Source organism: Pipistrellus hanaki (genome assembly GCF_964339955.1).
Source record: "Pipistrellus hanaki genome assembly, chromosome: 15".
In the NCBI taxonomy this organism is placed as follows: Eukaryota; Metazoa; Chordata; class Mammalia; order Chiroptera; family Vespertilionidae; genus Pipistrellus; species Pipistrellus hanaki.
In genome coordinates, this window is record NC_140517.1 from 42,639,825 (window position 1) to 42,658,126 (window position 18,302).

At 64.0% G+C, this 18,302-nt stretch overlaps 1 protein-coding gene across 1 annotated transcript; it reads left to right on the forward strand.

Moving 5' to 3' along the window:
* The first annotated feature begins 1,154 nt into the window (after positions 1-1,154).
* BCAM (basal cell adhesion molecule (Lutheran blood group)) lies at positions 1,155-13,314 on the forward strand. The gene is made up of 15 exons (XM_084860719.1): positions 1,155-1,828; positions 4,104-4,225; positions 4,686-4,914; positions 5,053-5,123; positions 5,370-5,466; positions 5,580-5,762; positions 6,588-6,724; positions 6,934-7,090; positions 10,018-10,133; positions 10,223-10,364; positions 10,558-10,694; positions 11,281-11,425; positions 11,557-11,701; positions 12,621-12,735; positions 12,851-13,314. The coding sequence occupies exons 1-15, from the start codon at positions 1,195-1,197 to the stop codon at positions 12,854-12,856; spliced, it is 2,436 nt and encodes an 811-aa protein (XP_084716845.1). The 5' UTR covers positions 1,155-1,194; the 3' UTR covers positions 12,857-13,314.
* Positions 13,315-18,302: the final 4,988 nt, after the last annotated feature.

Genomic DNA, 18,302 nt, shown 5'->3' on the forward strand with positions numbered 1-18,302 from the left:
CAGTCCGAAGACCGATGCTCTACCACTGAGCCAACCCGGTTTCGGCAGCCAGGAGTCCAATTCTGCCTTTCCTCAGTGAAAGGAGCCGGGGGAGGCCTCTGAGCTCGGCTTATGCCGTTAACGCACGTCCGAATGGCTGTTTTGTGGGGATAGATTATAGGGGACAAGGACAGCTGATGTGAGAGGGCTCGTTTCTGCACGTCTGCGGCTGGAATCCTAAGTAAACTGGCTCCTTCAAACACCATCCATGCTAGTCCTTCCTCCCCTAGGAACTTCGCTGGCCGGGCTCCTGAGGAAAGTGGAAGGGGGCGGCTGGTGAGAGGTGCCTCCCGGGGCCCAGCCAGGGCGGGGGAGCCGGGGAGGGGGCGTCCGGGGTCACACGGGGCCAGCTTGTCTGGGGGTGCGCCCGCCTCTGTCCACGAGGGGTCTGTGTTGTCCATCTGGCTGGGCCGTCTGCACAGGAGCAGGGCGCTCCTGAGGGTAAGCCTGTGAGCCTCACCGGCGTGTCTGCGGTGCGTCGGGCCTGGTGCTGGGGACACAGACGTGCCCGGGACAGCTCCGGCCTTCCTCGCATGGACTCCCAGTCCAGCGGGGAGACAGGCCTGGCCCCCGGCGGGGACGACCCGGAGTGCAGGACTGCAGTCGGGGAGGCCTGGGGGTGGGGGTGAGGGAGCCCAGAGGGGGCACCGGACCCAGCGGGGTGCTGCGGGCAGGACACCGGGAAGGGCTCCTTCCTGGAGGAGGGCATGGGGCGGCCGGTAGGAAAGGTCACCTCTCCTGGTGCAACAATCGCTCCCCTGTATCGGGGACGGACGGAGGAGCTCTGCCCAGCCGCGCACCCAGGTGGACCTGTAACCCGAGCCTTCCCTCTGTGCCAGATGGGCAAAGCCCAGGCTTCCTGGTGACCCCCCATTCCGGCCATTTCTCCCTGGTAACCAGTGACCTCCCCTGACCCCTGACCCCTCCGCCAGCAGTCTGACCTGCAGCTCGTGAGGAGCCGGGGCCCTCTGATCTGTGACCTGTGACCCTTCCCTGGACGCATGGGCAAGCTCCTCCCCCGCCCCTCAGGTGCCCTGCCCCCGCCCCTCTCCCACTCACCTGCTGCTGCCAGCCTGCTCTCCTCCCCTCCCCCTAGGTGGGGCGGGAAGGGAAGCAGCGGGGAGGAAGGGGGGTGGCATTCCTGGGATTCCCTGGATGTGGGGGAGAGAGTCAGCCCTGAGCCAAAGGGAGAGCACCTCACACACACAGCCCGGGCAGGGCCGGAGCTCGGAGGCCATTCGGAGGAGATTAAACGGAAAGGTTCCAGGCCAGCGGGCAGGCAGGAAAGCAGCCCGGAGTGCAGGCCCCAGGGGGGCCTCCCGGGGCAGACTGGGCGCCGCTGTTCTGGCCACTGGGCCGCTGGCTGCGCGGAGAGGCCGGTGCGGGCCGCTGGCCGTGCTGGTGCAGCCGGTGCAGCCGGGTCACATGCACACGGGCCGGTCGGAGGGGGAGAGGGTCCCGGCTGAGCGCCGAGGCCCCTGCACCGGCCGGACTGGTCTGGCCGGCCACCCGCCCGGCCCGCCGCTGGTCCGCGTGAGCGGCCGCCCGGGGCGAGAGACGGAGGAGCGGCTCGGGGCGGCGCTGGGAGGTCCTGGCCCGGCGCCCGGCCTGGGGGGGCCCGGGGGCCGGAGGGCGGGGCGCGGGGCGGGGCGGGGCCGCCGCCTCCTCCCAGCCGGGCGCTGGGGCTCAGTGCCTTCGCCGCCGCCGCTGCGGGAGGACATGGAGCCCCCGGGCGCCCGGGCCCCGCGGCTGCTGCTGCTGCTGGCGCTCCTGCTGGGCGCGCACCCAGGTATGCTGGGTGCAGGGTGCGAGGGGGGGTGCCCCGGGGACGGAAGGGGAAAGGGCCTTGGAGCCACCCCAGGGAGCCAAACCTGGGGGACCCCGGGAAGGAGGGGTCTGGGGGCATGCGGGGCGCCCGTCCCCAGGAGAGATCTGGGGGGACAGCCAGGCAGAGGAGCCGGGGACACCAGGGCAGTGGGCAGAGACCCCCCGAGAGGTCAGAGCCCCTCCCACTCCAACAGGAGCTGGGACCCCCAGCCCCTCTCTCCGCTGCCCCTGGATCGGGGTCCCAGGTCCCCTGCACCCCCAGACCCAGGGAGAGGTCCAGGCTCCGGTGGCTTCCTCCCAGGGGGCCCAGGACACCAGCACGCCCCTCCTGAGAGAGTCTCAAGTTTGGAGAGAATCCTACAGCCAGAACCCGGGAGCAGGGCATCTGAGGGGTTCAGAGCCCAGACTCCGAAGGGCCCGCCTCCCTCGGGAAGGCTGGAGCGCCAGCCGCGGCACTGACAGTGAACAAAGTGTTTCCTAGTGGCAGTGCCCCTTCCGGGGCCCCAGATTAGCCCGCACCTGTGTGCTGGCGGGAGGGAGCCGCCCCGCGGCGGGCGGCCGGAGTGAGGGGCTGGGGAGGAGGGCGATCCTTCCCTCTTCCCGCGCCTCGCCCGCCCGCAGCTGCTCAGCCCCAGCCCAGCGGCAGCCTGGCCCCGTGCCCCCTCCCCGGGGACAGGCCTGGGCCAGAGGTGGGCGCCTGGGAATCCAGGCCCCTGGCAGGAGCATAGCCAATAGTGGTCTCCAGGGGCAGGGATGGGCCGGGCTGGGGGGGGGGGGGGAGGAGGTTCTAAGAAATGAGCACTGATGCCAGGATGCCAGCCCAGAGGGTGAGAGAGCGTGGTTTCCTGCTGAGAGCAGCTGCCTCTGCCAGGATATTAGGACAAGAGTCCAGACCCAGCCACCTAGTCCCCTAGGACCCAGGAGTCCAGGCCCCCAGCCCCGCCTCCTCCCTCAGACCCAGGAGTCCAGGCCCCCAGCCCCTCCTCCCTCAGACCCAGGAGTCCAGGCCCCCAGCCCCGCCTCCTCCCTCAGACCCAGGAGTCCGGGCCCCCAACCCCTCCTCCTCCCTCAGACCCAGGGGTCCAGGCCCCCAATCCATCTCCCTCAGACCCACAAGTCCAGGCCCCAGACCCTGCTCCCTCAGACCCAGGCCCCCAGCCCCGCCTCCTCCCTCAGACCCAGGAGTCCAGGCCCCCAGCCCTCCTCCCTCAGACCCAGGAGTCCAGGCCCCCAGCCCCTCCTCCCTCAGACCCAGGAGTCCAGGCCCCCAGCCCTCCTCCCTCAGACCCAGGAGTCCAGGCCCCCAGCCCCTCCTCCCTCAGACCCAGGAGTCCAGGCCCCCAGCCCTCCTCCCTCAGACCCAGGAGTCCAGGCCCCCAGCCCTCCTCCCTCAGACCCAGGAGTCCAGGCCCCCAGCCCCTCCTCCCTCAGACCCAGGAGTCCAGGTACCCAGCCCTCCTCCCTCAGGACCTAGATGTAGGGCCTCAATCCCGTTGTGAGATGATGCACCTCACCCCTTCCCCACCTCACCCCTTCCCCACCTCACCCCTTCCCCACCCTATCAAAGAGGCAGGGGGGCCACGGGGCGAGTAGGGGGCTCTGGCGCCAGGTCGGGCATGTCTGAGCCAGCCTGTCCCTCCCACATTCCTGAAACCTGCCCAGCCCTGTTCCCCCCTCACCACCCCACACACCCATCCGCCTCAGCTCCAGGCCCAGCCGCAGCCCACACCCCACCTCAGCCCCCGAGGCTGAGAGGCTGAGAGAGACGGAGGCAGAGGCGGCGCGGAGCTAAGAGATGGAGCCCCAGGAGGAGGGATGCGGGCAGAGACGGAGACGCTTAGCTCATGCCACTGCGTGCCAGGCCCTGCGCAGGGCAGCGGAGGCAACGGGATGAGCCAGCCCCGGCCCGGCCCGGCCCGGCCCTGCCCTTGGCGGGCGTTCGGTTTGGTGGTAAAAGCAGGGACAGGTGATGCTTTTCCTGGCGAGAGCAGTGCCGCCCCAGGTGGCTGCCTGTGTGGCCCAGTGGGAGGAGCCCTCAGCTCTGCACGTGGAGGGGGAGCTGGAGAGAAACACTGGTGGGATCTGAGTCCAGAGACACACAGATGAGAGATGGAGGGGGCGGGAGCGCTGATGGGGGGGGGGGGCGGGTTCTGGACTCCTTTGTCCCGGGAAGAGGGCTCTGTCCGCAGGGCTCTCTCCCACGGTGGCCGTGGCCAGAGCCTGTGGCGGTCCTGCAGGTGTCCAGGCGGCCATGCAGGTGTCCGTGGCGCCGCTGGTGGAGGTGATGCGGGGGGAGACGGTGACCCTGGACTGCACCCCTTTGGGGGACTATGGCCAGTACCAGCTGAAGTGGTTCCTGGTGAGTGCTGGGGGCTGGGGGCCGGGGGCGGAGGGGGATCTGAAAGCCAGAGCCCGGGGGGGCTGCAACCGTTCCTTCCTCCATCGGAAGTGGAAGGGCCCTGAGTACGCCACCTCGCTGCCTTCCCATTCTGCAGCCGGGGAAACTGAGGCCAGCAGGGAAAGGCATGCTTTAGTTTCGGCTGGCTCTGGAGAGAGAGAGAGAGAGAACATCTGGAGACTGACACCCAGGACGCAGGACTGGGGGTGGGACTGAGAGAGGGAGAGAGGAGAGAAAGCGCAGAGGGAGGGTGGTAGAGGGAGATAAGCGGAACCAGAGTGAGATAGAGAAAGGGGGAGGCCGAGAGAGGGCAGAGGGAACCACGGGAAGGGGGCCCCAGAGCAGCAGAAGGGAAGGGACGTGGACACGGTGGCGGGCCTCCGGGCGGCCCTGAGCCCAGGCCCTCCCCGCCCACCCGCAGGCCGACCGCTCCGGGACCCGCCACCTCCTGGCCGAGGCCCAGGTGCAGGGCTCCGAGGTGCAGGCCCGGGTGCACGCCTCCCGGGGCCGCAGTCCCCCGTACCAGCTGCAGGGCCAGGGCCACCTGGTGCTGGTGGAGGCCCAGGTGAAGGACGAGCGGGACTACGTGTGCGTGGTGACCGCGGGGGCGGCCGGCACCGCCGAGGCCACCGCCAAGCTGCAGGTGTTCGGTGAGTGTCCGTGGGCGCCGGGGCGGGGCCGGGGCGGGGCAGGGGGCGCCGGGGCGGGGCCGGGGGCGCCGGGGCGGGGCAGGGGGCGGGGCCGGGGAGCCCGGGAAGGGGTTCCTGACCCTGCCATCCCCCCCACAGCAAAGCCAGAGACCACCGACGTCTCCCCCAACCTGGGCACGCTGTCTGTGATGGATGAGTCTGCCCAGGAGGTACCGCGGCCCGGCTCTGCTTCCAGGGGCCCAGGGGAAGGCAGGCTGGGGGCCTAGAATCCTGGGTCCTGGGGTCCTGAGGTGGGAGGGGCAGGCGTGCCTGACTCCCGCTCCCCGGGGCGGGGCAGAGGGAGGGGGGCCCGGGGCCCTGGATCCGAGGGGGAGAACTCCTCCGGGGACGGGGTACCCTCAGCGCTCCGAGGACTGGCTCAGAGCCTCGGGCCGTGCCTGTGTCCGCCCCCCCAGATCGCCACCTGCCACAGCCTCAACGGGAACCCCGCCCCCCAGATCAAGTGGTACCGGAACGGGCAGCCCCTGCAGGTGCCCATGGAGGTGAACTCAAGTGAGCGGGGGCAGGAGCCCGGCTGGGCTGGCGGAGGGGTGCGGGGTGGGGGCGGAGCTGGCTGACGGCCTTCCCTCTCTCCCTCCCTCCTTCTCTCCCTCCCTCCCTCGCAGACAGCTACATGACCAGCCGCACCGTGCGGGAGGCCTCGGGCCTGCAGTCTCTCACCAGCACCCTCTACCTGCGGGTGCACAAGGAGGACCGGGACGCCCGCTTCCACTGCTCCGCGCACTACAAGCTGCCCCGCGGCCAGCACGGCCACCTGGACAGCCAGGCCTTCGGCCTCACCCTGCACTGTGCGTCCCCGCCCGCCCCGACCTTGACCTTGGGCTTCACACCCCCGGAAGCCTGACCCTCCTGCGGCCAGCCAGCCTCGGCCCACACGCCGGCCCCCATCCCCTGCCTTAGGCTGAACTGTGACCTCGAGGAGTCCCATGAGCGCCACCTGACTTTCTTTTTTTTTTTTTTTTTTAATATATTTTATTGATTTTTTTACAGAGAGGAAGGGAGAGGCATAGAGAACTAGAAACATCGATGAGAGAGAAACATCGGCCAGCTGCCTCCTGCACGCTCCCTACTGGGGACGTGCTCGCAACCAATGTACATGCCCTTGACCGGAATCGAACCTGGGACCTTTCAGTCTGCAGGCAGATGCTCTGTCCACTGAGCCAAACCGGTTTCGGCTGCTTCTTCTTCTTCTTCTTCTTCTTCTTCTTTTTTAAAGGAAGTATTAGACAATTGAGGTTTTTTTTGGTGTTTTTTTGTTTGTTTGTTTGTTTAAACCAAAAAAAATATTTTATTGACTTTTTTACAGAGAGGAAGGGAGAGGGATAGAGAGCTAGAAACATCGACGAGAGAGAAACATCGACCAGCTGCCTCCTGCACACCCCTGCCTCCTGTACACCCCTGCCTCCCTTGACCGGAATCGAACCAGGGAACTTTCAGTCCGCAGACCGACGCTCTATCCACTGAGCCAAACCGGTTTCGGCGCCACCTGACTTCTGACCTCCCTCCCCCCCAGAGCACTCTGGGAGTTTAACGGCCACACGCCGTCCGGCAGCCTCCTGCACCGAGCTGGGCCCCCGGATCCCACACTGACCCGCCCCCCGCTGCCCCCGCAGATCCCACGGAGCACGTGCAGTTCTGGGTGGACAGCGCGTCCACCACGGAGGGCTGGGTGCGCGAGGGCGACTCCGTCCAGCTCGTCTGCCGCGGGGACGGCAACCCCACGCCCGAGTTCACGTTTTACCGCCTCCAGGTGACCGGCCCGCTGCTCCCTGGGGACCCTGACCTCGATTCCCCCCCTTTCACCCCGTGGCCCCGGCTAACCCGCCCACTGCCCCCTGACCGGCGGGCTCTGACCTCACGTGACCCTCACCTGGAGGGGGACCCCGCCCGTCGGGGGGCCCCTGGACCCTGCTACCTACCAGGAGGCCTCTGAGCCGGTCCCCGTCCCCCCTCACGCAGGGCCAGGAGGAGAAAACCCTGAGCACCAACCTGCACGGGAACTTCACGCTGGAGGCCGTGCAGCGGAACCAGAGCGGCACCTACGGCTGCCGGGCCTTGGACTACGACGCCGCCGAGGAGGCGGAGCTCTCCCAGACGCTGGGGCTGCGCGTGGCCTGTGAGAGCCTGGGGAGCCCACCGGGAGGGGGCCCGGGCCCTGCGGCCTCTCCAGGGTCTGCCTCCCAATGTGCAGTCCCTGTTTGGATCGCACATGCCTCCCTCCTCCCAGGCACCCTGCCCCAGGCCCCTCTACACTCCCACACCAGGCAGCCAGAGAGCCCTTACGAAGTGCAAGCCTGACCTCCTCTCCGCCCCGCCCCCCCTCCGGAACCTGCCATGGCTCCCCAGTGCCCTCTGGGAAAGCCCAGGGGCCTCGCCACGTGGTCCAGGCCCCCCTGCTTGGTTTCGCCTGTGGCTGACCCTGCTCCCCACCGAGGCGTTTTCCTCATCCCACCCACGCTCCTCTCAGCTCCGGGATCGGACGTCCCGCTTTTGGCGGGACAGCCCCGATTTCTAACAATTTGTCCCGCGTCCCGCGGTGTTTTAAAAAAGTCCTAATCGGGACTTTTTTAAAACGCCGCGGGACGCGGGACAAATTGTTTTTGTTTTGTTTTAAAATATAGTTTATTGATTTTTTACACAGAGAGGAAGGGAGAGGGATCGAGAGCTAGAAACGTCGATGAGAGAGAAACATCGACCAGCTGCCTCCTGCACACCCCGCACCGGGGATGTGCCCGCCACCAAGGGACATGCCCCTGACCGGAACCGAACCCGGGGACCCTTCAGTCCGCAGGCCGGCGCTCTATCCACTGAGCCAAACCGGTTTCGGCAACGCGGGACAAATAGTTAAAAATCGGACTGTCCCGCCAAAAGCTGAACGTCTGGTCACCGCCTTATTCTCCATCCATTTCTGACCCGTCTCTTGGGTCCGTCTTCGAAGGAGCCTCCTCAGGCCCCCCGGCCCCCAGCCCGGCTCTTCTGTCTCCTTTTCCAGAGTCAGACCCTGGGCCTGATGGCGGTGACACCCCCGTGAACAGTCCGCCCAGCTCCCACCTTCACGGAGCCCCCGGGCCCGATAGGGGAGACGGAGGGCAAACGGGAAACAGGATGCTCAGGGGTAGCAATCCCGCGTCGGAGGGCCCCGTGCGGAGTGAAGGGACAAGGAACTGGCCGGGCAGAGCCAGGAGCAGTTTGGGGGTGTTGGCAGGCTGCATCCCCAGGAAGCAGACTCTGCCGTGGAGATAAATCTGAGGGCAGGAAGTTTATGTGGAGGGCCTTGGCATCCACCTCTGCTGGGGCGGGGAGGGGAAGGAAGCAGGATCGGGCAGAGGGAGAAGTTGGGCCGCGTCTCAGAAGGCCTCGGTTGGGCACACGGGGACGTGGGGCCCCAGGTTCATGGACAGCCTTGGGGGTATGAGGTGCTTGGAAGGGGGGGGCGAGGGGGCCTGGCTTGTGTACCCCCACACCGGCTCGTCCTGGGCCACCGGCTGCCTGGGGAAGGGGCGTGACCTTGAGCAGGGGCTCCGTGCAGCTGACACAGTTCCGGGAAAGGGCTGACAGCTGAGGGCTGGCAGCTGATGGCCCTCTCAACAGCTGAAGGAGAGAGCCGAGTGGCCACGCCAGGGGGTTAGAGCGGCCTCTCTGAGGAGGGCCATGTGAGCAACAAACCGTAGACTGGGATCAGACATGCAACGAGGCAGAGGAAGGGCACTCCAGGGAGAGGGAACAGCCGATGCAAAGGTCCTGAGGCAGGACCCAGCTGGGCGTGCTGGAGACAGACAGGACGCGGGCAGGGTAGCTGGAGCTCAGGGGGGAGAAGGGAGGGTGGGACAGGAGGTCAAAGACGAGGGCAGGGGTCACACCCCAGGAGGACCTGCTGGCTTCGTCAAGGAACTTGGCCTCTAGGCCTAGGGTGGTCCCTCCCCATTGGTCCTGGCAGCCACCCACCCCCGTTGTCCCCATCCCGGCCTGCCCCTACCCCCAAACCCTCAGCCAGCAGCTGGAGGGCCCAGGGGGAACTAAGGAGGGAAACCCCGAGGGGAACCACCATGGGATTGTAAGCAGAGGGAAGGGTTAACCGTGTGGTTTTTTTTTTAAGTATATATATATATATATATATATTTTAATATATTTTATTGATTTTGTACAGAGAGGAAGTGAGAGAGATAGAGAGTTAGAAACATCGATGAGAGAGAGTCATCGATCAGCTGCCTCTTGCACATCCCCCACTGGGGATATGCCTGCAACCAAGGTACATGCCCTTGACCGGAATCGAACCCGGGACCCTTCAGTCCCCAAGCCAACGCTCTATCCATTGAGCCAAACCGGTTTCGGCTAAAGTATATTTTATTGATTTTTTTTTTTTTACAGAGAGGAAGGGAGAGGGATAGTTAGAAACATAGATCAGCTGCCACTTGTACACCCCCTACCGGGGATGTGCCCGCAACCAAGGTGCGTGCCTTGACCAGAATCGAACCTGGGACCCTTCAGTCCTTAGGCTGACGCTCTATCCACTGAGCCACACCGGTCAGGGCCTGACCAGTGTATTTTGGAAAGATCCATCTAGCTGCTCCAAGGACCAGAGACCAGCCCCGCAGGGAGGCCAGGGAGGAGGCGGCTGCAGTGGTCCAGGCAGCTGGACTTGGAGTCCAGAAATGGACAGAAGCAGAAAGATCGGTTTGGGGGCAGAGCAGAGGAAGACCTGGCCGTGGGGAGGAGAAGGCAGGGGTGTGAGCGGAAAGTTAGGGAAGAAACACCTCCCACCTCCGAGGTTGTCCGTTGCCCTGGGGCCCCACATCGGCTCTGGGGAAAGCGGTCCGGGTCAGACCCCTCGATTCGGGCTCTGGGGAAAGCGGTCTGGGTCAGACCCCTCGATTCGGGCTCGAGGTTTGGCCCGACGGCAGAGCAGAAGGTCACGGAGTCGGGGAGAGCAGTGAGGAGCTCTTGGCTATGGTGCATTCACATCGTACCCGCAAAAGCCCTCGGGCACCCCTCACCAATGTGAGGAGGGTCCCGGACGGTGACCTTCTGTGTCCCCCCCCCCAGACCTGGACCCCATCGAGCTCAGCAGCGAGGAGGAGCTGGCCTTACCCCTGGGCAGCAGCGTGACCGTGACCTGCTCCGTGCAAGGCCGGCCCGCCCCGGCTCTGCGCTGGACCAAGGTGAGAGGGGAGGGAGACCCCCACGGGGGACCCCCCACACCGCCCCCCTTCTCCCGTGGCCCACCTGGCCCCTTCTCCCCCCCCTCCAGGATGCCGCCCCCCTGGCGGACGGCCCCACGCTCTCGCTCAGCTCCGTCACCTTCAGTTCCGCCGGCACCTACGAGTGCGAGGCCTACACGCCCACGGTCCCCCTCCTCAGCCGCACCCGGGCCCTCCAGCTGCTGGTTGAAGGTTTGGGGGTAGGGGCAGCTGGGATGGGGACAATGGGGGTGGGTGGCGGCTGACAGGACCAATGGGGAGGGACCACGACGGCTGGTCCTCTGTCTCCCCTCTCTTCCTCTCCCCTCCCTCCTTCTCTTCCTCACTCTCCTCTTTCCCCCTCCACGGGGCCTCCTGCTCACGCCCGTCTGCCCCACACCCACAGGGGTCCCCGACTTAAAGCCGGAGAAAATCCAGCCCCAGTCCGGGGACAGCTGGCAAGAAGGAGAAGAAGTGAGGCTGGTCTGCTCTGCCCAGGGCTACCCAGAGCCCAAGTTCATCTGGAGCGAAAAGGGCGAGAGTGTAAGGGACCCTCCCCTCCACCCTGCGGGCCACAGGCCCCCTCCCCTCTGCCCTGCAGGCCACAGGCCCCCTCCCCTCTGCCCTCCCCTCCACCCTGCGGGCCACAGGCCCCCTCCCCTCCGCCCTCCCCTCCACCCTGCGGGCCACAGGCCCCCTCCCCTCTGCCCTCCCGGCCACAGGCCCCCTCCCCTCCGCCCTCCCCTCCACCCTGCGGGCCACAGGCACCTCCCCTCCGCCCTCCCCTCTGCCCTCCTGGCCACAGGCCCCCTTCCCTCCCTCCTCCCCTCCGCCCTGGGGGCCACAGGCACCCTCCCCTCCACCCTGAGGGCCCTAGGCACCCTCCCCTCCGCCCTGCGGGCCACAGGCCCCCTCCCCTCTGCCCTCCCCTCTGCCCTCCGGGCCACAGGCACCCTCCCCTCTGCCCTCCCCTCTGCCCTCCGGGCCACAGGCACCCTCCCCAAGCTCCCACGGGGCACGGACGCAGACGCTGTGTCCCCTCTCCTACTTCCTGAGGGGCTGGACGCCCCCTCCCGCCCTCACCCCAGCCCTCGATCCCATGGGCCCAGGCCTGACCCGAGCCCCGCAGTCCACAGAGCCGTTGCCCGGGGGGCAGGGCTGGGTGAGCAGCTCCCTGACCCTGAAGCTGACCAGCACCATGAGCCAGCGCGGCGTCTCCTGCGAGGCCTCCAACCCCCACGGGAGCGCCCGGCACGTCTTCCACTTCGGCCCCCGTGAGTGACCGCCGCGGGGGCGGGGCCGCGAGTGACCGCCGCGGGGGCGGGGGAGTGACCGCGGGGGCCGGGGCCGGGGCCGCGGGCCGTGGGGAGCTGCTGGCGAGCTCCCGCCCCGTCTGTCCCCGCAGTGGCCCCCCAGACCTCCCAGGCCGGCGTCGCCGTCATGGCCGTGGCCGTCAGCGTGGGCCTGCTGCTCCTCGTCGTCGCCGCCTTCTACTGCATGAGACGCAAGGGGCGCCCCGGCTGCTGCCGGAAGGGGGAGAAGGGGGCTCCGTGAGTGACCTCTGTAACCCAGCCCCGCCCCTAGGTCTCCCTGACCTCAGCCCCAAGCCCTCCCCGTGACCAACCTCAGTAGATAGCAGCCGGTCCTCAATGCCAAACCCAAATGCAATGCAATCCCGTCTCTCACCTCAAACCTAGTCCATGGCCATCCCCTCCCCCAGCTTCATCCCCAGCTCCAACAGCCTCCTCCGGCTCTGTCATCCTCACACCCACCCGTAAGCCCAGTTAGCACCCTCCCTGGCCTCTCCAACCCCAATCTGTCCCCACCTCCAACTCCAACCCTAATATCACCGTCACCAAACACAACCCCATTGAACCCGTCTCCTCTCCGACCCTGATCTCATCCTCCTCCCACATCCAGCCCCACCTCCAGGCCCAGTCCTCCCTCATCCCCAAACCCATTCCATCTAACCTCTCCAACCCTGACTCTATCCCCATCTTCAACCCCCCATAACCACCCCATCTCCAGCCTCCGTCCCAACCACACCCCCCACTCCTTCAACCCTGAGCTTCAACCACATCCCAGCTCCAACCATAACCGGCACCAAACCCAGCTTCAACCAATCCCCACCCCTGGCCCCTCCAGCCCACCTCACTCCCGTTCCTAACACCAAACCCACCCCTATTGCACCTCATCTCCCACCCCATCACATGGCCACCCTCAGCTCCCATCCATAGCCCCTCCCCCCCAAACCTGCCCCAGGGCTGACCCCAACTCAACACCATCTCCAACTCCAGCAGCATCTTGGACCCTCGCTCCAACTCATCCCTAACCCCGATGCATTACCCTCCCCATCCCCAACCCATTCCCACCCCCTGCCCTCCGAGTCTGTCTCCTCCATCCGATACAGCCCATCCCCAGCGCCTTCCCCAGCAGGACTCCCTCCAACATGGCGCCTCTGCTCCCCAGGCCCGGGGAGCCAGACCTGAGCCACGCAGGGTCCCAGCGGCCCGAGCAGACAGGCCTTCTCATGGGAGGCGCCTCCGGAGGAGCCCGGCGTGGCAGCGGGGGCTTCGGAGACGAGGTGGGTGCGGGCCTGGGCACCCTGGTGAGAAGGGACCGGCTGTGGGGGGTGGGGGGTGGGGGTGGGGACACACAGCCCCCTGGGGCACAGGCTGACCTTCCCACTTTCTCCCCAGTGCTAAGCCTGAGGGCCTCCCGGAGGCAGCCTTCGGACACAACCTGGAGTTGCAGGCACCGGAGAAGCAGCCCTGCTCACGCCCTGCCCTCCCCCGCCTTCCCGGCCTGCCCTCTTCCCTCTCCGGCCCTCCCTTCCTTCCTCTGCCGCTGGGCAGGGACGGCACACACAGCCGGGAGGAAGGGAGGGGGTGCGCTCCCTCGCTCACTCGCCCGTGGGTGGGCGGGACCTTCCTCCGGGGAGCATGACTCTCCCAGGCCCCAGAATAGCTCTGGCCCCGCGCCTGGGGCCCGGCCTGGGACCAGGCTCCGAGGGTCCGCCGGCCGAGGCTATTTTTACCTCTTGCCTCCATGGCTGGCCCCCCACCTGACCCTGCTGCATACATAGTCTGACACTGGATCCCACCCCCGCGCCGCCCTCCTCGAGGACACTGGAGTCTGGAATAAACGCTGTCTGTCACTTGGACACCGTGCGGCGGCCGGAGCCTGCTCTGGGGGAGGCGAGGGGAAGGGGCCAGGTGACGCTGCCCTCCCCGCTGCTCCTCCGCCCCCTGGCCAGATCTGGGAGCGGTCTGACGTCATGGAGAAAGACATGTGTGCGTGTGTGTGTGTGTGTGTGTGTGTGTGTGTGTGCGTGCCCCCTGGCCAGATCTGGGAGCGGTCTGACGTCATGGAGAAAGACGTGTGTGAGTGTGTGTGTGTGTGTGTGTGTGTGTGTGTGTGTGAGAGAGAGAGAGAGAGAGAGAGAGAGAGAGAGAGAGCGCGAGCGCAGGGTGACTCAGCCGGGGGTCTAGAGGGCGCTGAGCGTGGCCCCTGAGGACCAGGGCCTGCTCGGCGGGTGGGGCGCTGGCCCCGTAAGTAAAGTTCCCAGGCTCTCCTGCCAGCGCCCTCGAGGGAATTGAAGCTGGGAGAGGAGAGCCTCTCTGAGCTGCCGGCTGGATGGAATCCGAGATGAACTGCCTCCTCTGGGGATGGCATCGCTCCTCGGCTGGGGGAGGAGGGGTGGCTCGGGGAGACCCGGACGAGGGGCCTGGGGCAGGGAGGAGAGGCGGCAGGAGCAGCGAGGCCCGCCGGAGAGACGCACTGAGGAAGGGGGGTTTGGGAGAGGGGCGGGAAGGCCTGGGGGAGAGGGGGAAGCAGGCTGGGGCCGCTCAGAGATGAGAGCCCTGGAGTCCGACAGACAGAAAGGTTTGGGGAGAGGGCGGTGGAGACAGTCAAGTAGAGACAAAGGGAAGCAGGGAAAGAAGGGAGGCAGAGGGACCAGGACAGCCCAGAAGCGGCGGTGGAGGCGGCATGTTGACCCCGCGCCCATCGCAGAGATAAATCACACTCGGGCTCCAGGCCCCGTGCGGCTGCGGGAGGAGGGGACGGGACCATCCTGTGGGACACAGGCACGGAGGTCTCCCGCTCAGGAGCCTCTGATCTCAGCCAGGGCCTTCACCTCGCAGTCCTCAGTTTGCTCGGCCACAAAAGGGACAAAGTGGGCCCTCGTGGCCGTGGCCGGGGAACCCCACGAGAGCCTCTCGAAGCCCGGCGGGCCACGGAGCAGCCTGCCCCGCAGCCTCACAGAGGCCCTCGCCCCTCTGGCTCAGGGGCTCCCGTTCCACGGTTGGTTGAATCCGTTTAAAACAAATGCAAGAAGCAAAAAGAGACGGGCCAGGCGAACACCTTAGTTAGGGGCAGGCACCGGCGATCCGAGCTCCCGGACACCTGCGTTCCGCGGTGCGTGTGGCTCCGTGTCGGTCTCTCTCACAGCAGCTGTGAGTCCAACCCTCGGAGGAGGAGGGAGCCAGCAGGGCTGCGCCTGGAAGGGGCCAGGGTCATGCAGGACGTGGGCACGGGACCCCGGGGACAGAGCTGGGCGCCAGCGGGGAAGCCCCTTAAGGGTGTGTGGAACGTGGGGGCTCACTCCTTCCTTACCTCCTTCCCACCCTGTTTAGCTCACAGTCTTCACCTCTCTGACAGGCCTCACGAGTCCCTTCTTAACATCAACCTTTGTTTCATCTGTCTCCCTCCTTTTTAAAAAAATATATTTTAGCCGAAACCAGTTTGGCTCAGTGGATAGAGTGTTGGCCCGCGGACTGAAGGGTCCCGGGTTCGATTCTGTCAAGGGCACGTACCTTGGTTGTGGGCGCATCCCCAGTAGGGGGTGTGCAAGAGGCAGCTGATCGATGATTCTCTCTCATCCATGTTTCTAACTATCCTCCCTTCCTCTCTGTAAAAAAAATCAAAATATATTTTTTTAAAAGTTCCATTAAATATATATATATATATATTTTTTTTTAACAAAGAGGAAGGGAGAGGGATAGAGAGTCAGAATCATCCAGGAGAGAGAAACATCGATCAGCTGCTTCCCGCACACCTCCTACTGGGGATGCACCCACAACCCGATGTTCTATCCACTGAGCCAAACCAGTTAGGGCTCATCTGTCTCCTTATCCGTGTGATTTTATTGTTCTCTCTGTAACAGAATTGAGTATTCTTTAAAAAAAAAAAAATACAGCAGACACACACAGAGGGTCCTGGTGTGATTGGGCGGATTTGATTGACAACAGCGGGAAGTGTGCAGTACAAAGCCGGGACAGAGGCGGTGCTCTGGACATGGTTCCTCGGCATTCTTCCCCGAGGGAGACGGGCAGAGCGAAAGGCGGCCCCTTGTCGCCGGGAAGGAGCCAGGACCGTGGCGAGAGGGGGTCTGAGGAGCGGGAGGGGTAGGGAGCAGATGTCTGGGGGAAGGGGAGAAGGGAGACTCCAGGGAGGAAGGGGTTCTCTGCCCGCCCGGCACCTTGTCCCCAAGTTAATGAGGGGAGCGTCGGGCCCACCTCCCGGAGGGCGTACATTTGCATAGGATCCCTCATGGGCATAGCATCCGGCACATTTGCATGCAGATGGCAGCCTGAGCCCTCCCCAGCCTGGCCCTCCTCCCACCTTGGCTGAGGGTCTGGGAACAGGGGAGGGGGGCGGGGGAGAGGTAAACTACAGGATCTGGGGCTCCAGGAAGTGAAGGCGAGTTTAGAGTAGACTCCCCTTGCTCCTCCGCCTTCTGTGGCTCCCTATGGCTCTCAGGAACAGGAGCAAAATGACCCTTCCCCCGACATTCAGGACCCTCACACCATCCAGGACTCGCTGACTCCCTCTCACAGATGTCGCCCCTGTGCCTCTGTGACTTTACTGCCCCCTCACCTGGAAGGTCGCCCCTCCCCCCCATGACAAAGCTTGCTGGTCCTTCAAAGCTTGCAATTTTTAAAAAAATATATATTTTATTGATTTTTTGCAGAGAGGAAGGGAGAGGGATAGAGAGCTAGAAACATCGATGAGAGGGAAACATCGACCAGCTGCCTCCTGCACACCCCCTATTGGGGATATGCCCTCAACCAAGGTACATGCCCTTGGCCGGAATCGAACCTGGGACCTTTCAGTCCGTAGGCTGAAGCTCTATCCACTGAGCCAAAGCTTGCACATCTTGAAGGATTCTGAAAAGTGTTCACTGCCCTTGGGACTTGACAAGAATCTGTACCTCTTCTGAACCCCTATAGACTTTATTAGTAAGGATATGTTTGGGGTGCCAATGACCCCAAAAATGTGTGAGTGAAAAGGAAAAGTTATTCCCTCATAACAGGATTATCAGAGGCTGACTATCAGTAGGGATTTTCCATAAGGAAACAGGTGGGCCCTGGCTGGTTTGGCTCAGTGGATAGAGCATCCGCCTGTGAAATGAAGGGTCCTGGATTTTATTCCAGTGAAGGGCACATTCCTGGGTTGTGGGCTCGATCCCCAGTGGGGGGGGGGGGGGGGGGCTGCAGAAGGCAGCCAATCATTCATTCTCTCTCATCATTGATGTTTCTTTTTTCTTTTTTAAATATATTCTTATTGATTTTTTACAGAGAGGAAGAGAGAGAGATAGAGAGCTAGAAACGTCGATGAGAGAGAAACATCGACCAGCTGCCTCTTGCACACTCCCTACAGGGGATGTGCCCACAACCAATATACATGCCCTTGACCGGAATCGAACCCGGGACCTTTCAGTCCGCAGACCAACGCTCTACCACTGAGCCAAACCGGCTTTGGCTGATGTTTCTATATCTCTCTCTCTCCCTCTCCCTTCCTCTCTGAAATCAGTAAGACATATATTTCAAAAAGAAAGGGAACTGGGGTGGGCCGGGGAGAAGGGAGCTGAGAGAGGGAGAGAGGTTGCTGGGCAGGTGAGCGACCGTTGCCCATGGGACAACATGGGGGCTGTGGGCACTGCTGCCTCCTGCGCGGCAGGAAACCTGCATCACCTACAACAGCTCCCTCAGATGCCTTTGGCCCTGGGCCCCCACTCCTCCTGGCTGTGACTCTTCAGTCATTGTTGACACTGGAAGTTGGCTCCCCAGGCATGGGACCCACCTAGTCCTTTGTCAACAGAGCCGCACGGCTCAGCCCCAAAGGTGCTCTTGGGGGCGGGGGCGGGGGCGGGACCGGGGGCTGCGAAACTCCGGCCTGCTCTCCCGGGGTTGGCCTCCGGCCTCACCTGTGCCCACAAAGAGCAGCATGGAGAGCGGAGGCCGGAGGAGAGGGGGTGCGCAGGGGCCTCCCAGGAAGAAATCTTTTGGACACTCGCTGTTTTGCTCAAGGGAGAAACGGGGGCCCAGGATTTTACAAAGCAAGTGAGTAGCAAAAGCTGCTCATAAAACTCAGAGATCCTGCCGAGACCGGTTTGGCTCAATGGATGGAATGTCGGCCTGCGGACTGAAGGGTCCTGAGTCCGATTCCGGACAAGGGCATGTACCTTGGTTGCGGGCACATCCCCAGTAGGGGGCGTGCAAGAGGCAGCTGATAGATGTTCCTCTCTCATCGATGTTTCTAACTCTCTATCCCTCTCCCTCTCTGTAAAAAATCAATAAAATATATATTTTTTTAAAAAACACTCAGAATCAGAGATAAGGGAGGGGAGTGGACTGACAATTCTCGGGAAAAGGGGAGTGTTGGATGCGGGAAGAGACTGAACATAAACTGTGCACCTATGGATGAGGACAATGGGGGGTGGGGAAAGGGCAGAGGGTGGGGTGGGAACCTGTGGGAGGGGGAGGGAAACGAGGAACTTTTGTAATAATATGAACAATAAAGATTGATTTAAAAAAAAAACACTCAGAGATCCTGTGGTAGGCAGGTAGACCGACGTGAGCAGGAGCAGGGCAGGGCCAGATACAGGTCACCAGAGCTGAGAGCCCCAGGCACTTCACAAGGCAAACAAGGTTCTGCCTCCAGGGTAACCTTCCTTCCCCTTCCCTATTGCTGATCCTTCCGTTTGGATCCCCTGACTTTTCCCCCTTGAAGACAACTTCCAGGCCCCTGTTGTACTTCAGCTCCAGGCTCAGAAAAGAAGCAACAGCCAACACCAGTTTGGCTCAGTGGATAGAGCGTCGGCCTGCCGACTGAAAGATCCCGGGTTCGATTCCAGTCAAGGGCATG